General features: G+C 41.9%; 2 protein-coding genes across 3 annotated transcripts in view; both read right to left on the bottom strand.

Moving 5' to 3' along the window:
• Positions 1-1,064, bottom strand: part of dusp8a (dual specificity phosphatase 8a) — a 50,148-nt gene extending 49,084 nt beyond the window's left edge. Inside the window, exon 1 of one of the 2 annotated variants that reach the window (XM_030052824.1) lies at positions 705-1,064. The gene's annotated coding sequence lies outside the window, so the exon portion shown is untranslated. Of the gene's footprint in view, positions 1-412; positions 547-704 lie in introns of those variants that run through there. The other variant, XM_030052825.1, reaches the window with a different exon arrangement.
• Positions 1,065-5,577: 4,513 nt separating this feature from the next.
• On the bottom strand, positions 5,578-23,507 carry ptpn5 (protein tyrosine phosphatase non-receptor type 5). The gene is made up of 13 exons (XM_030054025.1): positions 23,455-23,507; positions 17,391-17,673; positions 14,967-15,089; positions 14,693-14,788; positions 13,948-14,204; positions 11,914-12,106; positions 11,314-11,398; positions 10,809-10,888; positions 10,444-10,581; positions 9,692-9,802; positions 8,213-8,373; positions 7,573-7,686; positions 5,578-5,671 (listed from the first exon to the last, which is right to left on the bottom strand). Exons 2-13 carry the CDS (start codon positions 17,664-17,666, stop codon positions 5,578-5,580), a joined length of 1,728 nt encoding a protein of 575 aa, XP_029909885.1. The 5' UTR covers positions 17,667-17,673; positions 23,455-23,507.
• Positions 23,508-23,841: the final 334 nt, after the last annotated feature.

The raw sequence follows: 23,841 nt of genomic DNA, 5'->3' as shown, positions 1-23,841 counted from the left end.
CAAATGAGAGGAGACGCACAAAGAAATAGCCTGCCCGATAATAACAATACCTCATGCCCCGCAGATATTACAGATGGAGGGTAAGCGCCGTAACGCACTATAATAAACCGACCTAGATTAGAAATGAGAATGGAGCAAAATGGTCTCTCTCGCCTCTTGTTAAGCATTTCATGTAAACCACACAGTCATGTAAATATTCAATGCGTTGTTTCAATGGGAAACCTTTCACTGCATGGGTATATTTATTACTGCCTTGCCGTTGTGACGCGTGAATATCTCCGCATGAGAAAATGAACCACTCCATTGACCGGGGCAGGCAATGATTATATATAATACGCACGCAAAAAAAAAAAAAAAAAAAAAAAAAAAAACCTGCGGAAAATAAAAACACACACAGAGATTGTTCACCTACCTTAAATGAAGACAGTGCTAAAAGAATGGACGAGATGTTTGACAAAAATAAAAGAACCGACAAGTCCAGGTCGGACGGGTTTAAATCCCATTATAAGGCGGGCGCAGAGGAGGGGAGCGCGCGCTGACAGGCAGCGAGGGACGCGAGCGCACAGATAGCAAACGCTGCTAACGTGAAGCTAGCCGCGGGGAATGCGAGCAACGCATCTCGACAGCGGCAACAGCGCTTGTTTCTGAACTGACACACACACAGAGAGAGAGACACACACACACACACATACACACACACTCACCTCTGTCTCCGCACGGCTCTGGTACAGTTGTTCTTCAGCTGGCCTCCATGTGTGTGAAGGGACAGCGGCGGCTCTCTTCATGGGGACGGTCAGTGTTTACTTGTCGGGTCAAGGGGACAGCACAGCTGACAGAGGCTGACAGCAACACAGACGGACGACACATCAACGTGCGGTGATACTAACCGTGTTTTTGTAGCTGAACGGGCCACACTACGGCAGGGAAATGTTAGCATGTGCTAGGCTAGATATGTGTTAGCAAAAATAAAACAACACAAAAAACAAAAACGTAGATTTAGTAAGGGGGGGGGAGAGTACAGAAGGTGCACTTTAGCACTTCCATGAACTAACGATGAGGTCATGGTTCAGGAGGGAAAGGAGGAGGGAAAAAAAAGAAAACGTTCGGGTTGACGTCACCTCCAGCCAATCGCGGCCGGCGGCTCAGGAGTTGGATGACGTTAGCCGTTCTGATCCGCGGATTAAAGGGACAGTCCGGCTTTTCTTTAAAGGGGACGCACTCGCAGTGCGGACCGTCACACGCCGCTCCGGCCGTCCCGCCTTGTGACAAATGAACCAGGATCGAGCTGTAGTGGTGACTGAAAAAAATAATGTGAACTAAAGTGAATTTCCAGAAAAAAAAGACGTATTTTGCGCTTTCACCCCCTAAAAGAACCCATTCTTACACAACATACATGAGTTTGAATTAGGGCTAATATGATGTGTATAATTAATTATTCTCATCTCACAAAGATTTATGTCAGCGTATAAAGGCGGGTTAACTCTACAAATAATAATAATAATAAAAAAAACCGGATCATTTATTTGCACACTTTGCTGACACTCAAACCCTACAATAATTAACTGCAGTGATAAAATAGTTGTTTTTATAATATATAACCATATAAATATATTGCCATATAAATATTTAATAACCATATACATATTTAAAAATCATGTGATTGCATTTCAAAATTTGAAAAACATACCCAATAAAATGCAGGCTTGTAATGTCGTTGAAGATGTCAAATGTCAAAATGTCATTTTATACTCATAAGGGAATTGCCTTTCACCAACAAGTTTCTCTAAATATCTGCAATTTTATATCTATGTTTTGTAAATTAATACAATATGGAAGCACATAATGAACAGCTGTAGCCCGTAAAACCACAGCAATACAATAAAATACAACAATAAACACATAACATCAATACATGCAAGTTCCAGTTCTGTAGTACAGCGTTATTTGAGGACTGCAAAATTAGTCAATCAATCTTTATCATCCCATCAGGGCAATAAAGAGCTAATCTGGGTGATAATTTCCCCCCCAGCTCCTTCAAGACCAAACACAGCAGTCTGTAGCCTGGAAGATCACCAGAACAAAGCATAAGCTTATACCAGCATGATGGTATTCATAAAACACATCCAACTTGTCAAGACTGAAAAATACATGCATGATGGAATGACAAGAATGAAAAGTATTATAAGACTGATGAAAAATACTAAGGTATACAAAATAATCAGCATATTCTGTAATGCATTTGTGAATGACTGCATGTCTAAACAAGCCCGTGAATCTCCTGAAGCCTGTGAATTACTAGTTAAGGACATCTGATGATGGCTTAACATCAAAGCGTAAGAGGAAAACTCAAAGGGATTTCAAAAAAGGGTAATTTAAGGCGAGCTTAGCAAGGGACTGAGGGATTTCTCACAAAGCCTGGAATAGTTCACAATTTAAATCAGAACACAGAGAAATACAACAAAAGTAGTAACAGACTAGACACAGAACAAACATTTAACAAAAAACTACTCCAAGATATCAACCTTGTATGATAGGTCTGTTGCATTCTGAAATATTAAAAAATGTTAAAACTCATAATAAACAGGTTTGTAATAATAAACAAAGCCAGTGTAATCAGTTCTCTCTTGTTTCACTGAGTCTTTTGTTCCCATCTTTAGGCCTTCTATTAAAATATGTGTCATAGCCTGGCAGCTGGATGCGAGGTAATGTGGGCAACTATTATATTGTATATACTGACACCTAGTGGTATGCATAGGTAATTGCATTCTGTAGTGCAGGATACCAGTTTTTCAGGGTAGATGCGCAACTGGAGGATGTCACATCTGCTGCTCAGCACCAAACCAAAACACATCTGTTGTTCTTTGTATCGAATACCTACACCTTTTACTTGTCAGAGTGTATAACGATATATATTTTTCATTAGAGTTTGTATAGTAGGGAAATAAGAGCTGTGTGTGGTTCATTGCACTAAAACCACTGGCCTCAGTTGCACACGGTTGCAGAAATGTGTGAGCGTGTATGCAAGGGAGACAAAACAGCAGCACAGGTTCATGAAAATCTACTTTTATTTGGATGCAAAAACTCACAACTTAAAGCGATAGTGTAGCAGAGGAGAGGAATACTGGTTGCTGGTTGGTTGTATGTCGACTGTTTGGCTATTTTGTCGTCCCCGTTTTGATCATCAGAAGAGGACCAGGTCAGCACAGATAACAAGCACTCAAAATAAAGCTTTTCAGTCAAGTACACTGGGCATTATCAGAGGACAGTGTCAGCAGTCTGACAACAGATTCTACATTATTCATTTTCACCCCCAGTTCCACCTCTAAAGTTAATTGTGGCAGTTTACTTTGCTAGATATTTTGATGTTTATAAATTAGTCTAAACTCACATGGTTAATGCCATCCTCTGATAATGTTCATTACAGTTGACCTGATGTATTCAGTCAAGATATAAGTTGTTTGAGTATAATTTTTGTTACATACAAAACCGTCTTCACTGTTTTAGCTGCCTTACACATAGCAATTATTTCTCATGTTGTCAACTGAGAGTGGCCTAGAGTCACAGATGGAATAGAGTGGGGACTGTGTAAAAACTCAGTCTGAGGTAAAATTATCCAAGAAAACAATAAAAACATACACAGAAAGCAAAGCATATTAAAGCAAAGCCTAAAGGCGTAAAGTAATAATACTGAAGACTGAACGTAATCTATTTTTTTTTCTGTAAGGTAACTTAGGTAGTTGTCACATTTTGTTCTGTCAAATCTTGCAATATAAACCAATGGTTTGATCCACAGTATGAGCTACATTCCATCGTGGTGTAAACGGAAATATACACAAGGCATCTACTCGAAAGGATTGTATCAAAATGTTCTAAAAATATCTCTGGTTGGTTTCACAAAAGCAAACTGTATCAAAAGCATTGGCCGAGAGCAAGCAATATAATAGGCTAAACCCTTTACACAACGAAAAGCAGGACAACCAATCACGTCGCTTTGATTGTGGACCTATGGAGTCCCATACAGCACATGCAATCCATTAAACTCAACACAGTCAAAACACAATACAGAAAAAAGAACTTTTACAGCTGAACATCAGAGAGACAACCTTAGTTGGTCTATTGTGCTTCATACGGATTAGGCTTGGCCTATCTATACAACAATCATGGGCTTCTCACTTCACGGATGTGTTCAGGCTACTGTTGAGGGCAGAGGCGTCACGGAGCTGAAGACCCTGACCGGGGCGACGGCCGTGACCCACGCTGGTTATGGGACATCTAGCAGGAACCTTAAGTTTATAAAAAATGATGTTCATTATGGGACTAGGCTTTATAATACACCACATGCTGCACATTCTTCAGTCGGTCCACAGCAGCAGTACACTTTCCTTTTAGAGCGTATTCATCATATGTAAGCCACCCTCTCCAGAGCCTCGCATTGATTTTTCTGATGGTCTGTTTCTATTTCTGGACTCTGCCCCTTCAGTCTCGCTGGCTCCGTGACGCCTCTGAGTGTAAGTCTATGTGGGCTTTAATGCAGGAGTTGTTTACTGTAAACATCAGCATGGGCCATGAGAACTGCACAGACAGCATGGTAAAACTGTAATACTGTAGACTGCACAGAAGTCCTAATTAGTTAATTAATTAATAACCTAATCGTTATACATTCCTATGTTCCATAACATTGTACATGCCTTTAATGAACACTTAGCACCATGCAACCTGAAGATGAGGTGGCTCCTGAATGTATCAAAAGTTGAAATAGGCCTTCTGTTACCTTTTTTTTTTTCTTTTTCTTTTTTTTTTTTTTTTTACATTAAAAGGGAGATTGTGTCAATGAGAAAAAAAAACAGTTGTTGCTGGATAACGTCTATTTCAGGTGACTTTGCTGCTCAGTGTATAATTTATATTTTTCTATGTGTGAAATATTATGCTGGTATTTGATCAATTCTGTAGATTTAAATTATGCTGGCACTTGTAGGGCCCTTGCTATTCATAAAAACTTTGGGACAAAGAGCTTGCAATTCCTCTTTGCAGGGCATCTGATTATGACGCAGCTCCACTGTAACCTTGTGATCACTGTAAGTACCATATGTTCCCATGTGGGCTATTTCAGACCAACCGCTCGATGAGGCCTTACCAATTGTGAACAATGTGATAAAAAAAAATATAAAAAAATGATAGCAGTGCATATGAAATGATGTCTGAAACGCTGGGGAAGGGAGGGAGGGGGGGCTAGTTGATTGTTTCTGGGCCTGATTGACTCTCCAGTGCTGGATGGATCAGTGGCACTATAATGTCTGATAAGGATTTTGAAAAGATTTTTTTTGAGGGGGCGCTGTAATCCCACCACCCCTCGATTTGTTCTGCTCAAAGACATACAGTAAGCACAGATTTTTCAAGTCAAACCATTCAGTCCCGTCTGAGTGAGCCTGTCTCGGGTGCAGAGATTAATAATGTGGGTTGAATTTTGTTAAAGGGTGAGATTGAGATGATGCTAGGTACAGTGGTGCGTACCACCGGGCGGCGGCGGTACAGTGTACAGTGGTGTGTCTCGGTCTGGGTCTGGTTGTGGCGCCCGCTCTACTCCTCAGCAGTGTGAGACAGCTGCTTCTCATACAGGCTGAGGACGTGGTGCACAAACTGGTACTGCTCACACGTCTGGATCATCCCGCCCCTGGGACACACACACACATACACACAAAAAAAATAAAGCACATACTTGTACTTTTAGAGGTACAGCAGCTTTTGTACTCTTAACTTTGAGTACTTATTTGGCCCCTTGTGATTTGTACCTTATAGAGTCCAGTCTTGTTCATGTATTATAACTATAATATTGACTGGATAATTATATTACCTGTTTTTCATATCCACAAATCTACAAAACTTATTTCAAATGATGAATGGTCTGAAAATTCTATATTTCTTATGCAAATGCCTGCCTCACATTCACCCAGGTAGATGACAAGCCGTCCCTCAGGAGCGGTTAGGGGTTCAGTGTCTCGCTCAAGGACACTTACACACGCACTCTGGAGGAACTGGGGATCGAACCAGGAACCGTCCGATTACCGATTACCGAAAATAAACTAAAATTATCGAGAAAATGTCTTCAGTTTTCATTTTTGTCAATTTATTTGGTTGTTCAGCTGTCCTAAGTGAATATATATATTTTTAAATGGTATGATATTTTGTCGAGATTTTAAGGCACAATATTTTTCTGGACTTTCTGAATCTCACCCCTGATAAATACGCCATATTACAAAAAGAGACTAAAACTAACACTAACAAGGAAAATAACAAATAAATAAATAAATGAACACTATGCATTTTTAAAAAATAAAAACTAGACTAGCAAGCCCACTTTGTCAAAATGAAATAAAAAAAAAAAAAATGAAAATTGCAAAACTATAAAAACCTTGGTTGACAGGGCCATTTTTGACATTTAATACTACAAAAAAAAAAAAAAAAAAAAAGCATAAAATGAGCATTGATTTTCTTGAAACAGCTTGTACAGCATAATTCGAGCATTTTGTATCTCTGTCAGTGAGGAAAAGGGAGTAAATATTGGACTTTCAAACACGTAGTGCACTCTTCTGAATCCAGTGAAACCAGGAAGGAAACTTGTACTACAAACTTTGATTTTAACTTGCATGAAATCTGGGATATGTCCTGTCATTTGAGATGTACATGGAGGTGAATGTTAATATGTCGTATAGAGTTGAAGTGTTAGCCAAATCTATGGGTTTAATTCAGCACTGTCATATTTATATTTACAAGGCAATTCTTGGTTTGCTTCCAATCTTAAATCCTTACATCCTTGGGAAAAGTACGGGAAGTTTTTGGCTTTTCTTCCAGGACTTATTCCCACTATCTGTCCCCAGAGCCTGTACTGAACTGAGGAAAAGGGTTTTTAAGTATACCTGCCCCCTCTGTTTGGAATCACCTGTGTGTCGTGATGATGGCTGATGAACATTTTTGACCTTTTAGGATTCTGTAATTTATTTTCTAGTCTTAATGAAACTTGCTGTATGTTCTTATATGCCTGCAACCCACTGCTGCCTGTCTTGGCCAGGACGCTCTTGTAAAACAGATTTGTAATCTCAGTGAGCCTTTCCTGGTTAAATACAGGAAAAAAAAAAAAAAAGAAAAAAAAAACTGACTTACCCAGTCTTTGCAAACAACTATGCAGCAATTTCCATGCAACTAATTTCCAACTGTGCACATTATATACACTTTATACAGAGGAAGCAGGGACCAGTATTGTCATGTTGCTCTGATGAAGGCCGGTCAAACTGACAGCTTATTGAATAATGAAAAGTGGTAAACTGAGTCAAAGGTCTTCATTAATAATTTTACTTCATATATGGAGTTGCCATTTTTGAGCTGTGAGCTGTTTTTTTATGCAGACCAACACTTTAACCTGCGGTGGCCTAACCTTTCTCTGGAATACAGTCATTTGAGCCCATGTAAATGAACTGGCCTCTTTAAAAAAAATTACACTGACACACTGACGGCTAAAATTAGGGCCAAACAATGGATGAGGGCTAAGAATAACGCAGAGCGGTCGTGTTTTCTCACCTGTCCAGACGGAGCTGGCAGGTGGTTCTCAGAATGTCGACCACACCCTCGGTCCTCAGCTGCTTACACAGGATGGAGGTGGCAATGAAACAGCCTGTTCGACCAATTCCAGCACTGCAGAAAAAGAAGAAGAAGAAGAGGGTGGAGGAAGAGGAGGATGAAGAGCAGAGAGGGAAAGGCAAAAGTTGGAAAGTAGGGCAGAGAGTGTAGGTGGAGTGGAGTTAGTAAAAGGATGTGGGGACAAAGATGGGAGGGGCGAGGGGGAACGAGGAGGGCGGAGACGGAGGAAACGCATTGACTGGTGTATTGATTAGCACTGATCCCGCTAATTTTATTAATGTCAGAGCTCCTCTGGGGAAATCACACAGCAGGGGGATTGGAAGTGGACTAATCCTCCGCTCAAGGAAACAGTGCCAAGTGGATTTGTTGATTCTATTAGATCTATAGTGAAAACAACAGTTGAAGGGCTTCCCCGTTCCAGTAAACAAGGCAATCTATATTTTGAACTCTTCCGGGTGCATTTACAACACCACATATTTAGAGTAAACTCCTTACACCTCTTAGATCCATATGCATTTCACAAGAAATGATATTATCCCATTGTGAGCCATTATGTCGGGCCTTCCTTGTTGCTATTTACCTGCAGTGGACAATTATAGGGCCACTGGTGGGCGGGGCTTCCTCCCTGGCCCTTTCCACTTCCTGTACCAGTTCCAGAAGGGGCGGAGCTTTGTCTGGCGTCTTCTGATCGGGCCAGGAGGTGTACCAGTACTGCCGCAGACTGCGCTCCTCTCCCCCACACTGACACACACACACACACACATGCGCACAAGCACAGATATACAGACAGATTTTGCAAGTTATTTTGCATCAGGGCCCTTGCTCTGCATATATATCCAAATTGTTTCCTTGGTGTTAGTTGCTACGACAACAATGAATGCAGAGCGAGACAGCGAGAAAGAGAGAGGGATATGAAGAAAAGCTCATATAGTCTATTTTTTTCCCCATGACTATACTATACATAGTCAAGCCCATCAGCTGTCTGAATCCTCGGAGCTTATTTCTGTCAGTCTTTTGAATAAATATTAATCCTGCAGAAAGACAATATAAACCAGAGATGTTGAATAAGCAACATGGCAACATAGGTCTGTGTCCTGTCATAGCAATAAAGCTAATTTGAATGTGGAAAAATAAATTGAATAAACAACAAGCTTTTCACTTAGAGCCCAGTTACATAATAATCCCTCGGTACTAATTAGATGAGGGGTGCATTTACTGAATTATCGTGTTTGGTTTGCTAAGTGCCAACGCCACCATGACCCTAAATTAAATAGAAAGCACCCATTATGAGCAGATGAATGGAACGGAAAGTCCTTATCACTGTATGGTAACGTCTGAGCGTTAAATAAGCACATGCACACACACACACACACACGCACACACACACACATCTGTGCTGAATCTGTATGCATCCTCAAAAATCCAAAAACACAAACATCACGATCAGACATGATGGCAGATTCAGTTACCTGGCTAATTTTTAGTTTAGTTATTTTTTAAATTCACATTTTATGTTATTATTCTTCTCCTCCTCTTACTTTTTCTTTTATTATGATTTTTACTTTTTTTCTTGCCTTCTCCTTTTTTTGTCCAATTTAGTTGAATTGTGTATTGTTGTATTCTGTATTACGTGTCATCAACAGCACTGTTAAAATCAACCAAAGCACTGTATTATACACTGTGAAAAATGCAATAATGAATGAATGAATGAATGAATAAATAAATAAATAAATATGATGGCAAGTGTGAATCTCACAATAACCAAATGTTTGTCTCTGTGTTACATCATGGTTGCATATTATTCAACCCGATCTAAAAATAGATCTTAAGCAGATGTTTGGATGCTCCCTAGATGGAAGAGCGTATATACAACGTTGCCCTTCAGCCCTGATGTCAATAAAAACAGACAAATATGATTTTTTTTTTTTTCTTATTTGAACGTCGACCGTATCAACTTGTGGGAGAAGCCGCTCAGCTCTGCGTTAACTTTGTGCTGATCAGACTGGCTCATGTCACGTCACGTCATGGAGGTGCAGCGTGTTGACTGTGTGTGTCTCACCTTCAGGGTGAACACCCTCAGACTGTAGTCATCCTCCTGGGTTACCGTGACAACAGTGATCTCAATGCCCTCATGGGTCACAGTGTCCTCGGGCCAGTACTCTGCACATTTCTACAAGACACAATGGACACACACACACACACACACACACACACACACACACACACGTGCTTGGTATCAGCTATCCAGTTCAGTTCAGTTCAGTTCAGAAAACTTTATTTATCCCAACAGGGCAATTCATTTGCAGCTTTTCCACATGCATCCCATACAACCATCAGAGTCAAGGAAGCAGTAAAGTACATGGGCATGTAATAATTAATCGCATAGTAAAATCAGTGCTAAGTAAAATCAATAGAATCTGTGGTAAAATCCAATAAATAAAATAAAATCCCATGAATAAATAAGGCCAATAAATAGATAATTCTCTAAAATATAACAGTTTCATCTATTTGTCCAACTGTTGGGCACATTATAGCGACGACCGGAAGGCAGCAGTAAAAACTCAGTCGACAGAATGTGAATCCATCCTTCTATCCATCCTTTAAAAAATAAATAAATAAATAAAATAAAAAATAAAAAATTAATAAAAAAATTAAAATTAAAAATTAAAATGAAATCGCTGACAAGTGAATTGTGGATCAAACTGAATCAAATTTGAGCCAACAGGCACACCCCTATCATCCAACCACCTAGCATCCATCCATCCATCCATCCATCCATCCATCCATCCATCTCCGTTCTCCTCTCCTGACCTCGTTCTTCTCCTCCAGGTTGGTGATCATGACGATGATGGGACTCCTCTCCTGCCACACCATCCTCCAGAAATCTCCCACGGTGTTGACGGTGGGACCCTGGGTGGCAATGTACGCTCGCTCCACGCCGTCATAACCCTGCACACACACACACACACACACACACACACACACACACACTGCCTTGTCACGTACATCTTTTTCATTGCAATTTCTTCTCCGTAACTGTGAGGAAGTAGACACTGAGCATGTGAGAAAACATATCCAGACATGACAAGGTAAGCATAATAGCAGAGGTGGTGACTTTAATTAATTAATTAATTTATTTATTTATTTTGCTCATGAATGCACACAGTTTGACTTACTTTTAGGTAATTAGCATTGATGTAGGTGCTGAGGAAATCGTCTTCATCTGGTGACTTGAGGATCACTCTGCTGTGTGTGTCTGGAGGCAGACAGTGTGAGAATAGCATGAGAGGGACAGACAGAAGGGTTGTAATTCACAGAGATAACACCAAAGGAAGGTGGTAAGGTTTCTCTGTGCATATATTAAGCTACATCTTGCAACTCGGATTCATGACTTTATATACAGTTGTTTTATGTCTTTTTGTATACTGGGAATATAAATATTCTGACCCACTGAAATAAATGTATCTGAGCAAAATGTTTGACAAGTATCTCAAATTATATATATATATATATATATATATATATATATATATATATATATATATATAAGCTTTGTGAGAATTAGCTGAGTTTCAAATTAGAGCTTAAGTGAAAATACAATGTGCATTGAGATATGAGGCTGATTTCATTTCATGTTTTGCTCACGGTGACCGGTGTCATTCATGTTGCGGCCGTACTCACTGGGTAGGATGGTTTTGTAGCGGTTCTTTCTCACCAGTCCTGGGTAGTTGTACTCCTTCGGGTCCACAAAGTTCATGGGAGTTTCCTGCCAATGGACAGAGAACAATAGATGCTCTGGATACAGCAATGCTGAGGAAGTCCTAACCTTGCCTGATACAAATGCGACAAAAAAATAAAATGAAAATATGCAGGACTTAACTTGACTGACTATGCTTTGTAATGTTTCCCAAGGAATTACATATTCTTCTCCTACCATACTGTGTTTTAATTTTCACTGACTGCATGTGATTGAGAGAGTGCAGACGACTTGTGTATGATCTTGAATGCACATCTCTCTGCCTGGCAGACACTGGAATCCTCTGCGGATTTTGGTATGCAAATATGCCTGTATGCATCCTTCCTTCGCCCACTGACAGACAGTGGAGTAGCTCACGGGTGTGCGCAGAGCTCCACTTGGTATTTGTGTGTGTGTGTGGGCGTGTGTGTGTCCGTGTATGTCTTTTCCGGTGCATTTTGTGTCTGTTCATCTATGCGTTAATCTGTTATCTATCTGTGTGAGCACAAGAGTGTAGGTGGACAGGCTGCTGTTGCTCCGCTCACATAAAACTCCGCCTGCAGGCTCTGGTCATCCATGGCCCGTGTGTGTAGCAGGGCGGGTGTGAGTGTGTGTGTTCCCTGCTTGAGGTACTCCTGGGCGGACTGGTCTCTGGGGGAGAGCTGGGCTCCATAGCCGTACGGCTCCGTACAGCCCGGGGTGCACATGTCCAAGGTCAGGGACACGTTGGAGCCTCTCCTGCGTGATACATAGTAGGATCAGACAAATGTATGTATAGACAGATGTATGAATGCATAAGTCGTGTATTTACCCATCATTCATGCACAAATGTGGATAAAAACATATGAGAATTAATAATTTGGTACCAAGTCAATACCAAAACTTGATATAAATGATATAAATGTGTTTTTTAATTTGACACAACTTGATCTCTCACTGTGTTATTCTGTTGTTATTATAATATGGCCTTAACCAATATATTAAGGCCACATTACAATGGATAGGAAACTAAAAAAGGACCATACCAGCATGTTAAGCGTAATATCTACAAAATGTACATACTTGACGTTTCTGTTTATCGTTTCCCAAAGCAAGCAGCCGTATCATTTTTCCTACCTTTTATCCAGCAATTTGTTTCCATTCACATCACTATGATATGAAAAATAACTTTCAGAGACTACACACTTTCTTCACACCAGTAATCACACCGTCATAAAGTCGTCCATACTAGTCTCTGTAAAAGCAGCAGCACTGTTGTGTTTGGATGGCTTGAATTGGGTGGTCTTCTTCCGCCAGGAAATAGTTCCCAGGGAAATGTTTACTTACACAGCGAATTATCAGTTCTGTGGTTGGTGAATGGCAAAGACTTTTTGCCATAGAAGCAGAACATTACAAGGTGGATGTTTCAACCAAAAATTCAAATTTGAAAATTTTGATAATATGTTGTGAAACCTATAGTACCCCTGCATAATCTGCGAAAGTGTGGGCCAAACATTCATAATCACTGGTAAGGTCCTTTAAAATGATTTCTTATTGTCATCATTGGGTGCCAAAACATCATGAAACTGCCAGAAACCAGTTGATTTAAAAACATAAAAGTGATTTAAGCGTAAGTTGATTTAAAACATAAAAGTGGAGTGATCCAATCAGAACACGACACCTCAGTTTTTTATGCTGTTCCTGCATAAATCCACTATTTCCCCCAGGACTCTTTTACCAATCAAAGCAACCGCTGACCAATCATTATACCAGAAGACATGAAGGCTAGCAAATCTCTTCAGCCTGACGTGGAGCTTCAGCGAGCGACAGCATCAGCTCACATCAACTCCACTACTATAAACCTTCAAAGTGTAAGTTTTTTTAGTAAGCAGTGTTACTTATGAAAACATTGGCTAACATATTGCTGCAGTGCTAGTAAGACCCATAGCTACTTCACTTCCAACAAGTGGGACATTTTCTGCTTTGCTGGACAGTTGGTTGGTCTTAACAGGATCACGACAATATCTATCTGTGGGCCCACGCAGCCCTGCTGGAAGGTGTTACTGCGGAAGAAGAAGCCCCCCTAATTTATCTCAGTTTTATTACATTACTGACATTTAGGAACTCTAAAATCTTGGCACACGATGATGATAGTACTCAAGACTAAATAAGAAAATCCAGGACTGTAAATCAGAATTAAGAGCACAAAATCATACCAGTATAAATACTGTTACAGCAGAACATTTCATACAGTCCCTCTAATCAGAAAGCATTAGTATTTTGTTTGTGGTTTGTGTTTTTTTTTTTCTACTTGACATCCATATGCCGAAGTTGAACTCAAAACTTATTCTAAAGTGGTCGACTTTACACAGAGTTTTCAAATCAGATACAGAGAATTGTGGAATTTCACTGGTATTCTTCATCAAATGCCAATATCCTGGTATTGTGACATCTCAAGAATACGCTGGGCTATATGCTCACATACAGACTCAAAATAAACCCGAACAGGTACATCCTCATTCCCTTGGATTCTCAGTTGCCCTCTCTTCCAAAAATACTCCTCCCTTCCCTCCCCTCTGCACTCTGCATCACTCTCCAACCTCTCCTGAAGCCCCACTGGGGTGACAGTGAGGGTGACAGCGTCGGCCTCTGTCCTGGTGTCGGTGCCCATGTCAAACACCGGCGTCTGGGGCACAGGGTCCAGGTCCAGCAGGTCCTCCTGGGCGTCGGTCCACTCCGACAGGGTGAAGGAGGGCTGGCGGCTCACAGACTGTCGCCTGTCCCCGAGGTCCCTCGACACCGTCGCCGCCGGCCGCACACCACTGCCATAACACCACTTACAAACCATGTGTATGACCTGGGAGGAGACAAATGAGCCGGTGGAAATAATGAAGAGATGAATCCCATCCCTTCATCAGTCAGCATCAAACAAACACTTGATCCAATCAATCAATCAAGTTTTATTCCTAAAGCACCTTGAATTGGAAGGTATGGAGAACATACACATGACTTTTTGAAAATTTGAGAGGTTATAGAGCGACTACTGCAACATGCTGACACACTGTTACCCTCACATTAGGTCGCTCTGCTACTAAAGTCATAATTTGAACTCATTTTACACTCTCGAGCGTCTGACTATCACTCCCCTTCATGGCAAATTACAAGAAATGGGTCAATTCAGCTCCTGTTCCTGTAAGGTAAATCTTAAAAGGAGGAACGACGACATAAGTACACCCGTTATAATCTGATGCTAATGCAGGAATAACCTGATGTTTGACATTGTGTTTGAAAAAAAGAGTTTGGGGTAGGAAATAAAGAAGGAGTACTGTATGTCAGGTGGTTTACCATGATCACACAGATGGCCACGCCGATGCCCGCGGTGCCGTGGACGATCCAGCTGTGCTGTTTGGTGTTCACCACCTCTCTCATCAGCACCATGGACTGAAAGAGGGAGACAGAGGGTCAAGCAGAGACGTGAACCAAAGAGAAAACAGAGAGTTGTATAGATCAACATAACTGGCATACTTTTTTTCATCCATCACAATACACTGATACACATATATAGAGTGCGGCCAGTGTTAAAGGTCTACAGGAGGTCAGATCCAGCACTGACACTTACGTCCATTCCAAATATTGGGTTGCAGGGTAAGACAAAGCCCAGGTAGAAGTCGATGACCTGCAGGGCTTTATAGATAGAAGAGAGAGGCCCATTTCCTTCCACCACAAAAAATACCCAGTATCCCTGAGAGGAGAGAGAGAGAGAAGAGGAGACCAGTTTTTACATTAATGTGACATCAGCAACATGAATGCCCTGACAATGAGCCACATTGTTTGCACAACAGCTCAGTAAAAAAAATGGTGCCCTGTTCCTGTAGTGTGGGCCTGATCATATGGTCCAGTTTCCCAGGAGGAAGTGCACATGAGCACCTTGCCAACACATGCAATCAAATCAGGTAAATCGTGACTCGAGATGCGACACAAAGTGGCCCACTCGTGTTGCCTGCAGTTTTCTGTGAATGGTAAGAAATTTAATCTGATATCACTTCTGCGAGCCACAGCTTTAAATTTAAAACACAGTCATGTTTGACATGCATAGTCCCCACAGGATTTGCTCTCTGCTATGGTTGTTTTAGTAAACCAGTGAAAAATGTTTGTCTGGGATTGTCCCTGTAAAATGCTAAAATGTTCCGGTTTTCAACATTCACTACCAAATCAAACCAGTTTTTCACCATTCACACCCACAATTTGAACCGAACATATGCATGTCATCAACAAAAATATTCAGCTTTTTTTGTTGAATCTATCGGTGCCGTGGTCGAAGCAATTGGACCCCTACTTTCGGTGCTGCAACCCTCAGAAGCTGGCAACATCATGTTCAGCTCAGATTTTTGAGAGCAGATCCCCACAGAAATGTCTTGCTTCGTGTTATCCATGTAGACACGTTATACATCAGAAATGAAATTCAGCGTTTTCTACTGAATCTAATGACGCCTAAGTTGAAAGAGTTGCAAAAACAGCTGACAAAGAATGTGTCTATGTTTACTAGTGTTAATATAGTTTACAGATTAACTACGTTTTGCTGGATTTAGGGGAAAAAACTTTTTTTTTTGTGCTGTCCATGGTGTTGAAAGATGCTGATGAAAATGACATGATGCGTGCATAAGTGCATACATGTGCGCATACATAAACGTACGGTACAGGGTCCTGGTTTTGGGGTTTGAAAAGATGGTTACCGTGCATTTGCTTGTTAAACTAACGGTCAGAGCTCTTGCTTCAGAGCTCTGAATCACACACACCAAGATCTGGCACAATTTATTTCTGGTCCAAGGCGCTAGCTGCAACGGTTTGCCAATTAGCCACCCTACCACCTTGTAAGGGACAATATAAAATGGCGCTATACTTTAGTATGTGGCTCTAATATACGAAAGTCTCAAGTTCTCCACAGTGGCCTCTTCTCTCAAAATTTTATTTAAAAAGCACATTAGCATGAATTTTTTTTTTTGCCTCATACAGAATCCAAATCACTCACTCACTGATGCATGCACCAGTACAGGGTGAAGTGAGTAAGCAAGTGGTAATGATAGACTGCTGTTGTTAAATTCGGCTTTCGAAACAAAATTGTAAGAATAGAAACCACGGCAACTGTGGAGGAAAGCCTTTCATGACCCTAGCAGAGTTTCACTTCAACGAGTAGGTCCAACTAATCAATATCAAAAGCCACAGTAGGCTATAGACAGTGAGAAGTTCAATAACGGCATTTTATATCATGCATTAGGCAAATAGGCCAGTCACACACCCTGGACAAGCGCGATAGATGTGTGGAAAGCTCTAACTTTTTGTCTCTATGTCCATCACACACATGCACACAGTGTTTTAGTGCTGCACAAGTGTGGCTGGAGGAGAGGCAAAGACGGTGGGCAGTCACGCAAAATTGTAAATTGACAAAATGCAGTTTGGTGTCATAATCACGCCGAATTTACAACGATTTTTTCTTTTTCTTTTTTCTTTTTACGTATGGTAATGCTGCACCTGTTCTTTTTCTCTTGAATGAATCAAACATGAAGTCAACAGAAAGAGAGACAGAGAGAGACAGGGGACGCATAATAAAGAGATGTTCAATTTCAACGAGAAAAAAAAAAAAAGAAGTATTTTCTGAGAGACGGAAAAAGTACACTGTCAACCAAAGCACTTCAGAGAATACAACACTGTAATGAGGAGCGTGACAAGAAAATCTCCATGAGTAAAAATACAAGTTGAGAGAGAATATTGTGTGCTCTAGTGTCTAGGTGTCATTTGCATTGCTAATGTGGCAATTACTCTATTGTGAATTTTTCAGTCCAATCCACATTACATGCTGTGTTGAAAACCAAAGCTTGCACAGGGGAGATAATCTCAAACAAATTACATCCATTTACTGAGGACATGAAAGGCTATACACTAAGCAGGTCTAACCATCTGAGTAAAAAGTTTTAAAAAAATAGACACAACCCACTTTTTGCATATTTTTTTGGGGGGGGGGTTCTGCCCATATCCACTGACGTACCATGAGCTGGGAGAGGACGAAGAGCGCCGCCCAGCAGTGGATCTCAATCACCAGCGCGTACACCTTGTGCATAAACAGCTCCTCTGTCTCCCCCTGCGGGTCTTGGCCCCCTTTGGGTCCCTCTTTGTGTCCCAGGGTCCCATCTGTTTTAGGGCCTCCATCTCTTAGTTTTTCAGTTTTTGTGGGCTCATCCAGCCAAACCGGGTCCTCGTCCGGCCTGAGGAAGATGGAGTCCTCGGTGTGGGAACGGGTGGAGCTGCTCAGCCGACGGATCATGATCCCCCTGTTTAAATGAAAGATCCCCAGGTTAAAGGTGCCTGACATGTGTGTCTGTCTGTGTGTGTGAGCAAGGCTTTCACACCTGGATAATTCTATTATTTACTGTGAACGTGCTGTGTTCTCGACCTGAAACACCAATAAAACACTGAAGAGGAAAGACGGTGACTTTGTAAAGAAAACAAGGCAAATAGGCGCGCTTGTGTTGTTTCTTCAGCTCCCATAAACAGAGGGAAAGACCAAACATCAGTGAAATGAAGCTTTCAAAAAGTGTTTCAGCTACATGATGACACAAGGATGATCCCATATTTAATGCTAAATGGGCACCATGTAGAGAAATTAACTGAAATATTATGGAAATCGCACTATGGCCAAGTGTTGTATCCAAATCGCAGGAGGTGCAATGTTTTGATAGAGGTAAAATATGAGACAAGATGCAAATAAAGTATTAAGGTGCTACAGAAATGCCTTGACCTACAAATGACATTTTCCAGATTTAAGAGCACATGCTTGTTTGGTAGACACCCCAGCAAAAATCACACTATCATCAATCATTGTCAAATTATACTTCAAAAATTATCACTCGTACTAAAAAAGCGAATCATGTCGCAATGCAATACCTGTAAAATTAATTGCAATATGATTTTTTCACTGTGTCATTTAGAGCTAACCGTATGTGGAAAATAGCTAATATGCAAAATTAGCCCACTTCAAGATCATTCTGGGTTGATTTCAAAATAAAAGTTTCTCCACTCAAGTGTCACCATCCACCAATCTCTTCATTGCAAGTGATCTCCGTCTTGTCGTTTTATCGATGCTTGTGCACAGACGAGGCCTCTGCAAAACTAGATATTGATTCTCTTTCTAGTTCAAGAACGCGTGCTAGCTGTGTTTATCGGGACGTGTATGGGTGTGTGTGTGTGCGTGTGTGTATTTGTGTGTTTGTATGTTTTTAAATGAGTGTGTGTATGACAGAGAGGGCTGGGTTTATTCCACAGGCCTATTCAGATGTATAGCTAAGCGGCTTGGAGTGGCTCTCATCTCCGGATCCTCTTGTCTCTCTGAGATTGGACTCTATTGTGTGATTGTGAGTGTATGTGTGTGTGTGTGTGTGTGTGTGTGTGTGTGTGTGTATGAGAGAGAGAGCGAGTGAGAGAGAGAGAGGCTCTATTGTAGGGGGATGAGTCAGGGGTAGCGTGTTTACAGCCCTGTCCGTCGCCTTAGCAACAGAGTGGCTCTCATCCCTCTCGTCTGTCCTGAGCATAATCATCTACCGACAACATGTACACACACACACACACACACATGCACGCACGCACACGCACACACACACACACACACACACACACACACACATACACACACACACGCAGCCTCTCTGTATCAGTCAGCAGTGTATTCAAAGCCCTTTTCCGCCCTGCTCTTTTGTCCTTCAACCATTAATAAAGGTGTTGCGTACATTTGGCTGATTACTAGCACGTGGTTTGCAGGGATGTGTGAATGTGTGGGCCTTTGTCAGCAGTGGCGTAGCTACCGTTTGCGCACATATCACTTTGCTCTGAATGTGTTGCTTATGTCTAAAATTGTAATGAGCGAGTTGAGCGGCGAAGTTTTCCACCAGCGAGGCCTGACTAAACGATGCACGTGTCGGCGATGCTGCGGCCGCCTTATCAAAAAGGGAAAACACATTATCCTGCAGGCAGTCACATGACTCACCTATGATAGGTCGCAGGGAACTGGGAGGGAGTCAGATCACATGATCAAGTTAAATCCTGTATCCTGTGGCAACCACCAGTTGTCAGCCATTGTGCGGGAGAGGCAGTTCTGAATGACAGAATGGACAACAGCCAAATGGTGTGTGTGTCATTTTACATCTTCGACACTGAAAATAAAGGAAAGTGAAAGGACAGATTTCTGGCACTAATTGTCACCAGCAGCTCACATTCATTCCTAAACTGTTGAACATACAGTGAGACGCCCCGCGTGACTCAAATTCAACGGGTCGTGCTGTGTGAGAGGGATTAGTAATCCAGTTTCATCTAAAGAAGGATCAGAGTAGCACCCTTGTCAGCTCCCAGCTGTGCGGAGGATGGTGATGTAAGGTGACACAGTAAACTGTCAATATTTCTTCCCTCTTCCTTCTCCCTCTCTCCGTCTCTCTGAGGCTCCGATGATTAGAGCCAGACGGATACAAACCAGACTCTGAGAAATGCATTCAGATTGCCCCGGTCCAATCAGTATGCATGAAGTCAAGTCTCCTCTGCTCTCTCCTCGCCTCGCCTCTCATCTCCCTTCCCTTCCTCTGCTCTCCTCCTGTGCCACTGGACCCTGTTGAACGAATGGGGCGAGCTCAGCGAAATATGAGACCACACCAGTAGCAAGAGCCGTGTCTGTTTGTGTGTGTGTGTGTGTGTGTGTGTGTGTGTCTTGTGTGTGTGTGTGTGAGAGAGAGAGAGTGCAGGTGTCGAACAGGGGGGGAGCTGCTTTGAGTCCTTTTCTATCTCTCTTTGCTCGCTGCGAAGGTGGTTTTGAAGTGATGACGCCAGTCAGCCTGGCCAGTAGCCATGGCAACGCGCATACATACAATGTACTCACATACTGTATACACACACACACACACACACTCTCTCTCTCACTCACTCACTCACTCACTCATACATATACCTGCTTATTCTCTCTCTCTCATACACACACACTCTCTTTCATTAACATTCACACACACACACACACACACTCACACACACTGTGTTGCACAGGAGAGACTGAGAAAGTTCACTGTACTTCCTGTCTCAAACAATAGACGGACAGGTGGAGGAGTGGACGGACGGATAAATGGGAGGAAAGCAGCTCTATTTTGTGTGAAGGTTGTCTGAAGCAATGACGCAGTGAGGTTGGCGTTTCGGTAACTGTGGTAACGAACATACTGTAGAGCACACACACACACACACACAAACACACTACGTGAAAAATGAAAAATACAAACTCACATCTGAACTGGGAGAGAACAGACAACATTCACCAACATTTGCCCAAAAAATTCAGCGCCTCCTTCGCTGGGAGGTAAACAGGTTTGTTTTTCGGCCACAGGTCACACAAACACCAGTCACAGTGAGTTTGTGGAGTTGTGTCTGGTGCAGTTGATGCCCACTAAGTGTTAGAAAGTTGACTTTTATCGACTTTGGGTCTATATCTACATCTAAGTAGCCCAGTTGGATGTCACTGCTTGAAGCAAAGGTGTCACTTGGAAAAATACACCAAGTCCATTCCCCTGTAGAGAGTGGACAGCAAGAAATTCCCCAATGACTGACAAGAATTTCCATCAGTGTTTAATTTGATGCAGTTACAAGATGAATGCTGTAGCAGATGGAGTCAATGCAAAAAAAATAAAAATAAATAAATAAATAAAAACAGCGATCTTAAGACATTTAATTTCATCTTAAGTGAAAAAGTGAAAAGTACAAAAAAAAAAAAAAAAAAAAATCTTCTGGTGGAGTGAGATAATTCCACTTGCAGTTTCACTTGTTTCACACATGGTTTCTTGGAACGAGAATAAATATGCTGAAACAAATAAAGCAGATCGGCCCACTAGCATCAAGAAGATGACCACAGATTAAGGAAAATTCTGGAAACAAGTTGACTAGCATCGGAAACTCGACGGATTATCTCATCCCACTGGTGTATTTCTTCACTTGTTAGAGGAAAAACAAGATTTTTGACACTGACTTGACTTGTTAGGATGGATGATGTTTCTGCAGTGGTTAGTGGTGCAACTTTGATGTGCATTAAATGACATGACACTCCAATGGGGAATCAACGTCACTCACACCAAAATAGTACTATTGAAGTCACTGTCGTCCCCGAGGAAAGGGAAATCAGGCCAAGTGGCTTCATGTCAAAGTGAAAGCCGACCGCTGATTCAGCTTCATTCCTCACTGAAGGTCTACTGTCTTTGGAGCCTCAAACAAACACCTCCCCCTCAGTCTTCATTTAGAGTGTGTGTAGTGTTTCCATTGATCAACCACCATGCAAAGCACCCAACGTCCCACTGAATCCACAGGGAGCCTCAGAGCAAGCTGGGAGCCTCTGTCCTACAAGAGACAGGGCAACAGTAGTGACTATTTGTCGACGTGGGTGTACAGCTCGCAATCAGGAGCAAACGGAAGTGCATGATTCCAACTGTTTGTCTTTTGTTGACAGCTGGCCCGTGTTTTAATGTTGCATTGTGCCAAGCCTGGAAAGTGATGGAGGTGGAGCAGCACATCGACGTTTGTCCAGAGCTGCTTTACTTCTTAGACTGATGACAGACATTAGACAGCAAAAGGCATCCACCTTGGCAAGTCATTTAATCTCATTAGCAGTCTCAAAAAAATGAAAAAGTGAAAAAAAATGACAGTGGGATGAAGTAATCCTGTGTGTTTCCAATGCTAATCAACTTATTTCCAGAATTTTCTCGATCAAATGTCAATTTCTTGATACCATCAGGCTGATCTGCCTTATTCTGCCTTGTTTCAACAAACTTGTTCCCAGAAAATAAAAAAAAAAATAAATAAAATAAAAAAATCCTGAAACAAGTGAAACTGAATTGGAAACAAGTGGGATTATCTCATCCCACTCTGATATTTTTTTTTATTTGCTTTTAGAAAAAGAAGATTTAAAGACAAAAAAATGACTAAATGACTTGCTAAGATGGAGATTTTTTGCTGTGGGGAAAAAAAACGCAATTCCAATTTTTATTTTGAAGTTGTGTTACAGATACAGCGTGCATTTCTGTTCGCCAGGTGACACAAAGTGTGTGAAGAGTTGGCAAAGTGCTCATGTGGCAGGGAGACGAGGTAAGAGGAAGCTCTTGCTGAAAGTGATGATGGGATGGTAACATGAGCCAGAGTCATGAGGGCCAAGACCTGCATCATCAGCCTTTCCCTCTCGCTCTCTTTCTCTCTCGCTCTGTCTCTCTCTCTCCGTTTCCTCTCTCTCCCATACACACACACACAAATCCGGTCATTAACACATATATAAAGTGACCTTTAAGCTACACATCCGGCAGCTTCCTGTATCACAAAGTCGGCTGATCAATCCGATCTATTGTTTACATACAATCCTACAATCTCTCCGGGGCATTTCAAAGAGAAATCTGAGCGAGTGGCTCCACAATCCAGGGTAAGCTATATGAATAACTGAGATGTGCTGCATAGCGAATTGATTTATAGGCTGCTGAAGAAGATAAATCTAGTGACAAAGGGTTGTGTTACATGATCGCACTGCATCAAAACACCGATACAGCAGTGGCATTCTGTGGCAGTCATTCATGCTGCCGAGACAAAACACCATTCATATCACGTACATGGCTACGGTGAGCCAGAGCAACCACACAGCGCAGAGCTAGATGGTGGATTAGTAATGAATCACCCAGGGAGGTGGACTGTTGCATCTCTCTCCGGTAACTCCCACATTGTCACATAGACATGATACAAGACACAGGAAGCCAGCCTTGCAAAGAAAAAGAGGAAAGAAAAAAAAAAGAGGTGATGCACATGCTGCGATGATGGCATAATAGAACCAACCTGTTGTCATTTGATTGGATTTGATTAATCATTTGAACAAGAAACCCTCCCAGCGCTCCCTCATACATCACAGCGAAAAGCGCAGCAGCCATGAACTGTGTGAATTGGTATTCACCTCATGTCGCACAGCCAACAGAGGGAAACAGGCAGACTCGGAGGGAGGAGAGGAGGGCTGGAACATGCTGCCCATCCAGAGCCTTAAGTCTGGTCAGGATAAGTCCTCTTACCTGGCTCAGCCCGTCCTCACATCGCCATCTGCTGCTGCTCCGCTCCCTCGGAGCCAACACCGGGCGCCAAACACCAAAAAACCTCGCCAATCCCTTTATTACTGCTCCTCTGTCTGGGAGGAAGAGTGTGTGTGCATGTGAGAAGGAGACAGACTGACAGAGAGAGAGAGAGATGGAGAGACAGAGGAAGCGAGAGAGAGAGAGAGTGTGTGTGTGTGTGTGTGTCTGTGTGAGAGAGAGGTGAGGAATGAGAGAATATGTGAGAAAAAAGGGGAGCGAGGTATAAAAGTCTGATGGGTTTTCTTTTGTTTGTATCCTGGAGGGGCGAGCGAGAGATCCACAGGCGGCAGCTTCGTCTAGGTATATGCAGCAAGAGGCTGTTCGGTA

Source organism: Myripristis murdjan, chromosome 6, assembly GCF_902150065.1.
Source record: "Myripristis murdjan chromosome 6, fMyrMur1.1, whole genome shotgun sequence".
In the NCBI taxonomy this organism is placed as follows: Eukaryota; Metazoa; Chordata; class Actinopteri; order Holocentriformes; family Holocentridae; genus Myripristis; species Myripristis murdjan.
This window is presented reverse-complemented; position numbering and strand designations above follow the sequence as displayed.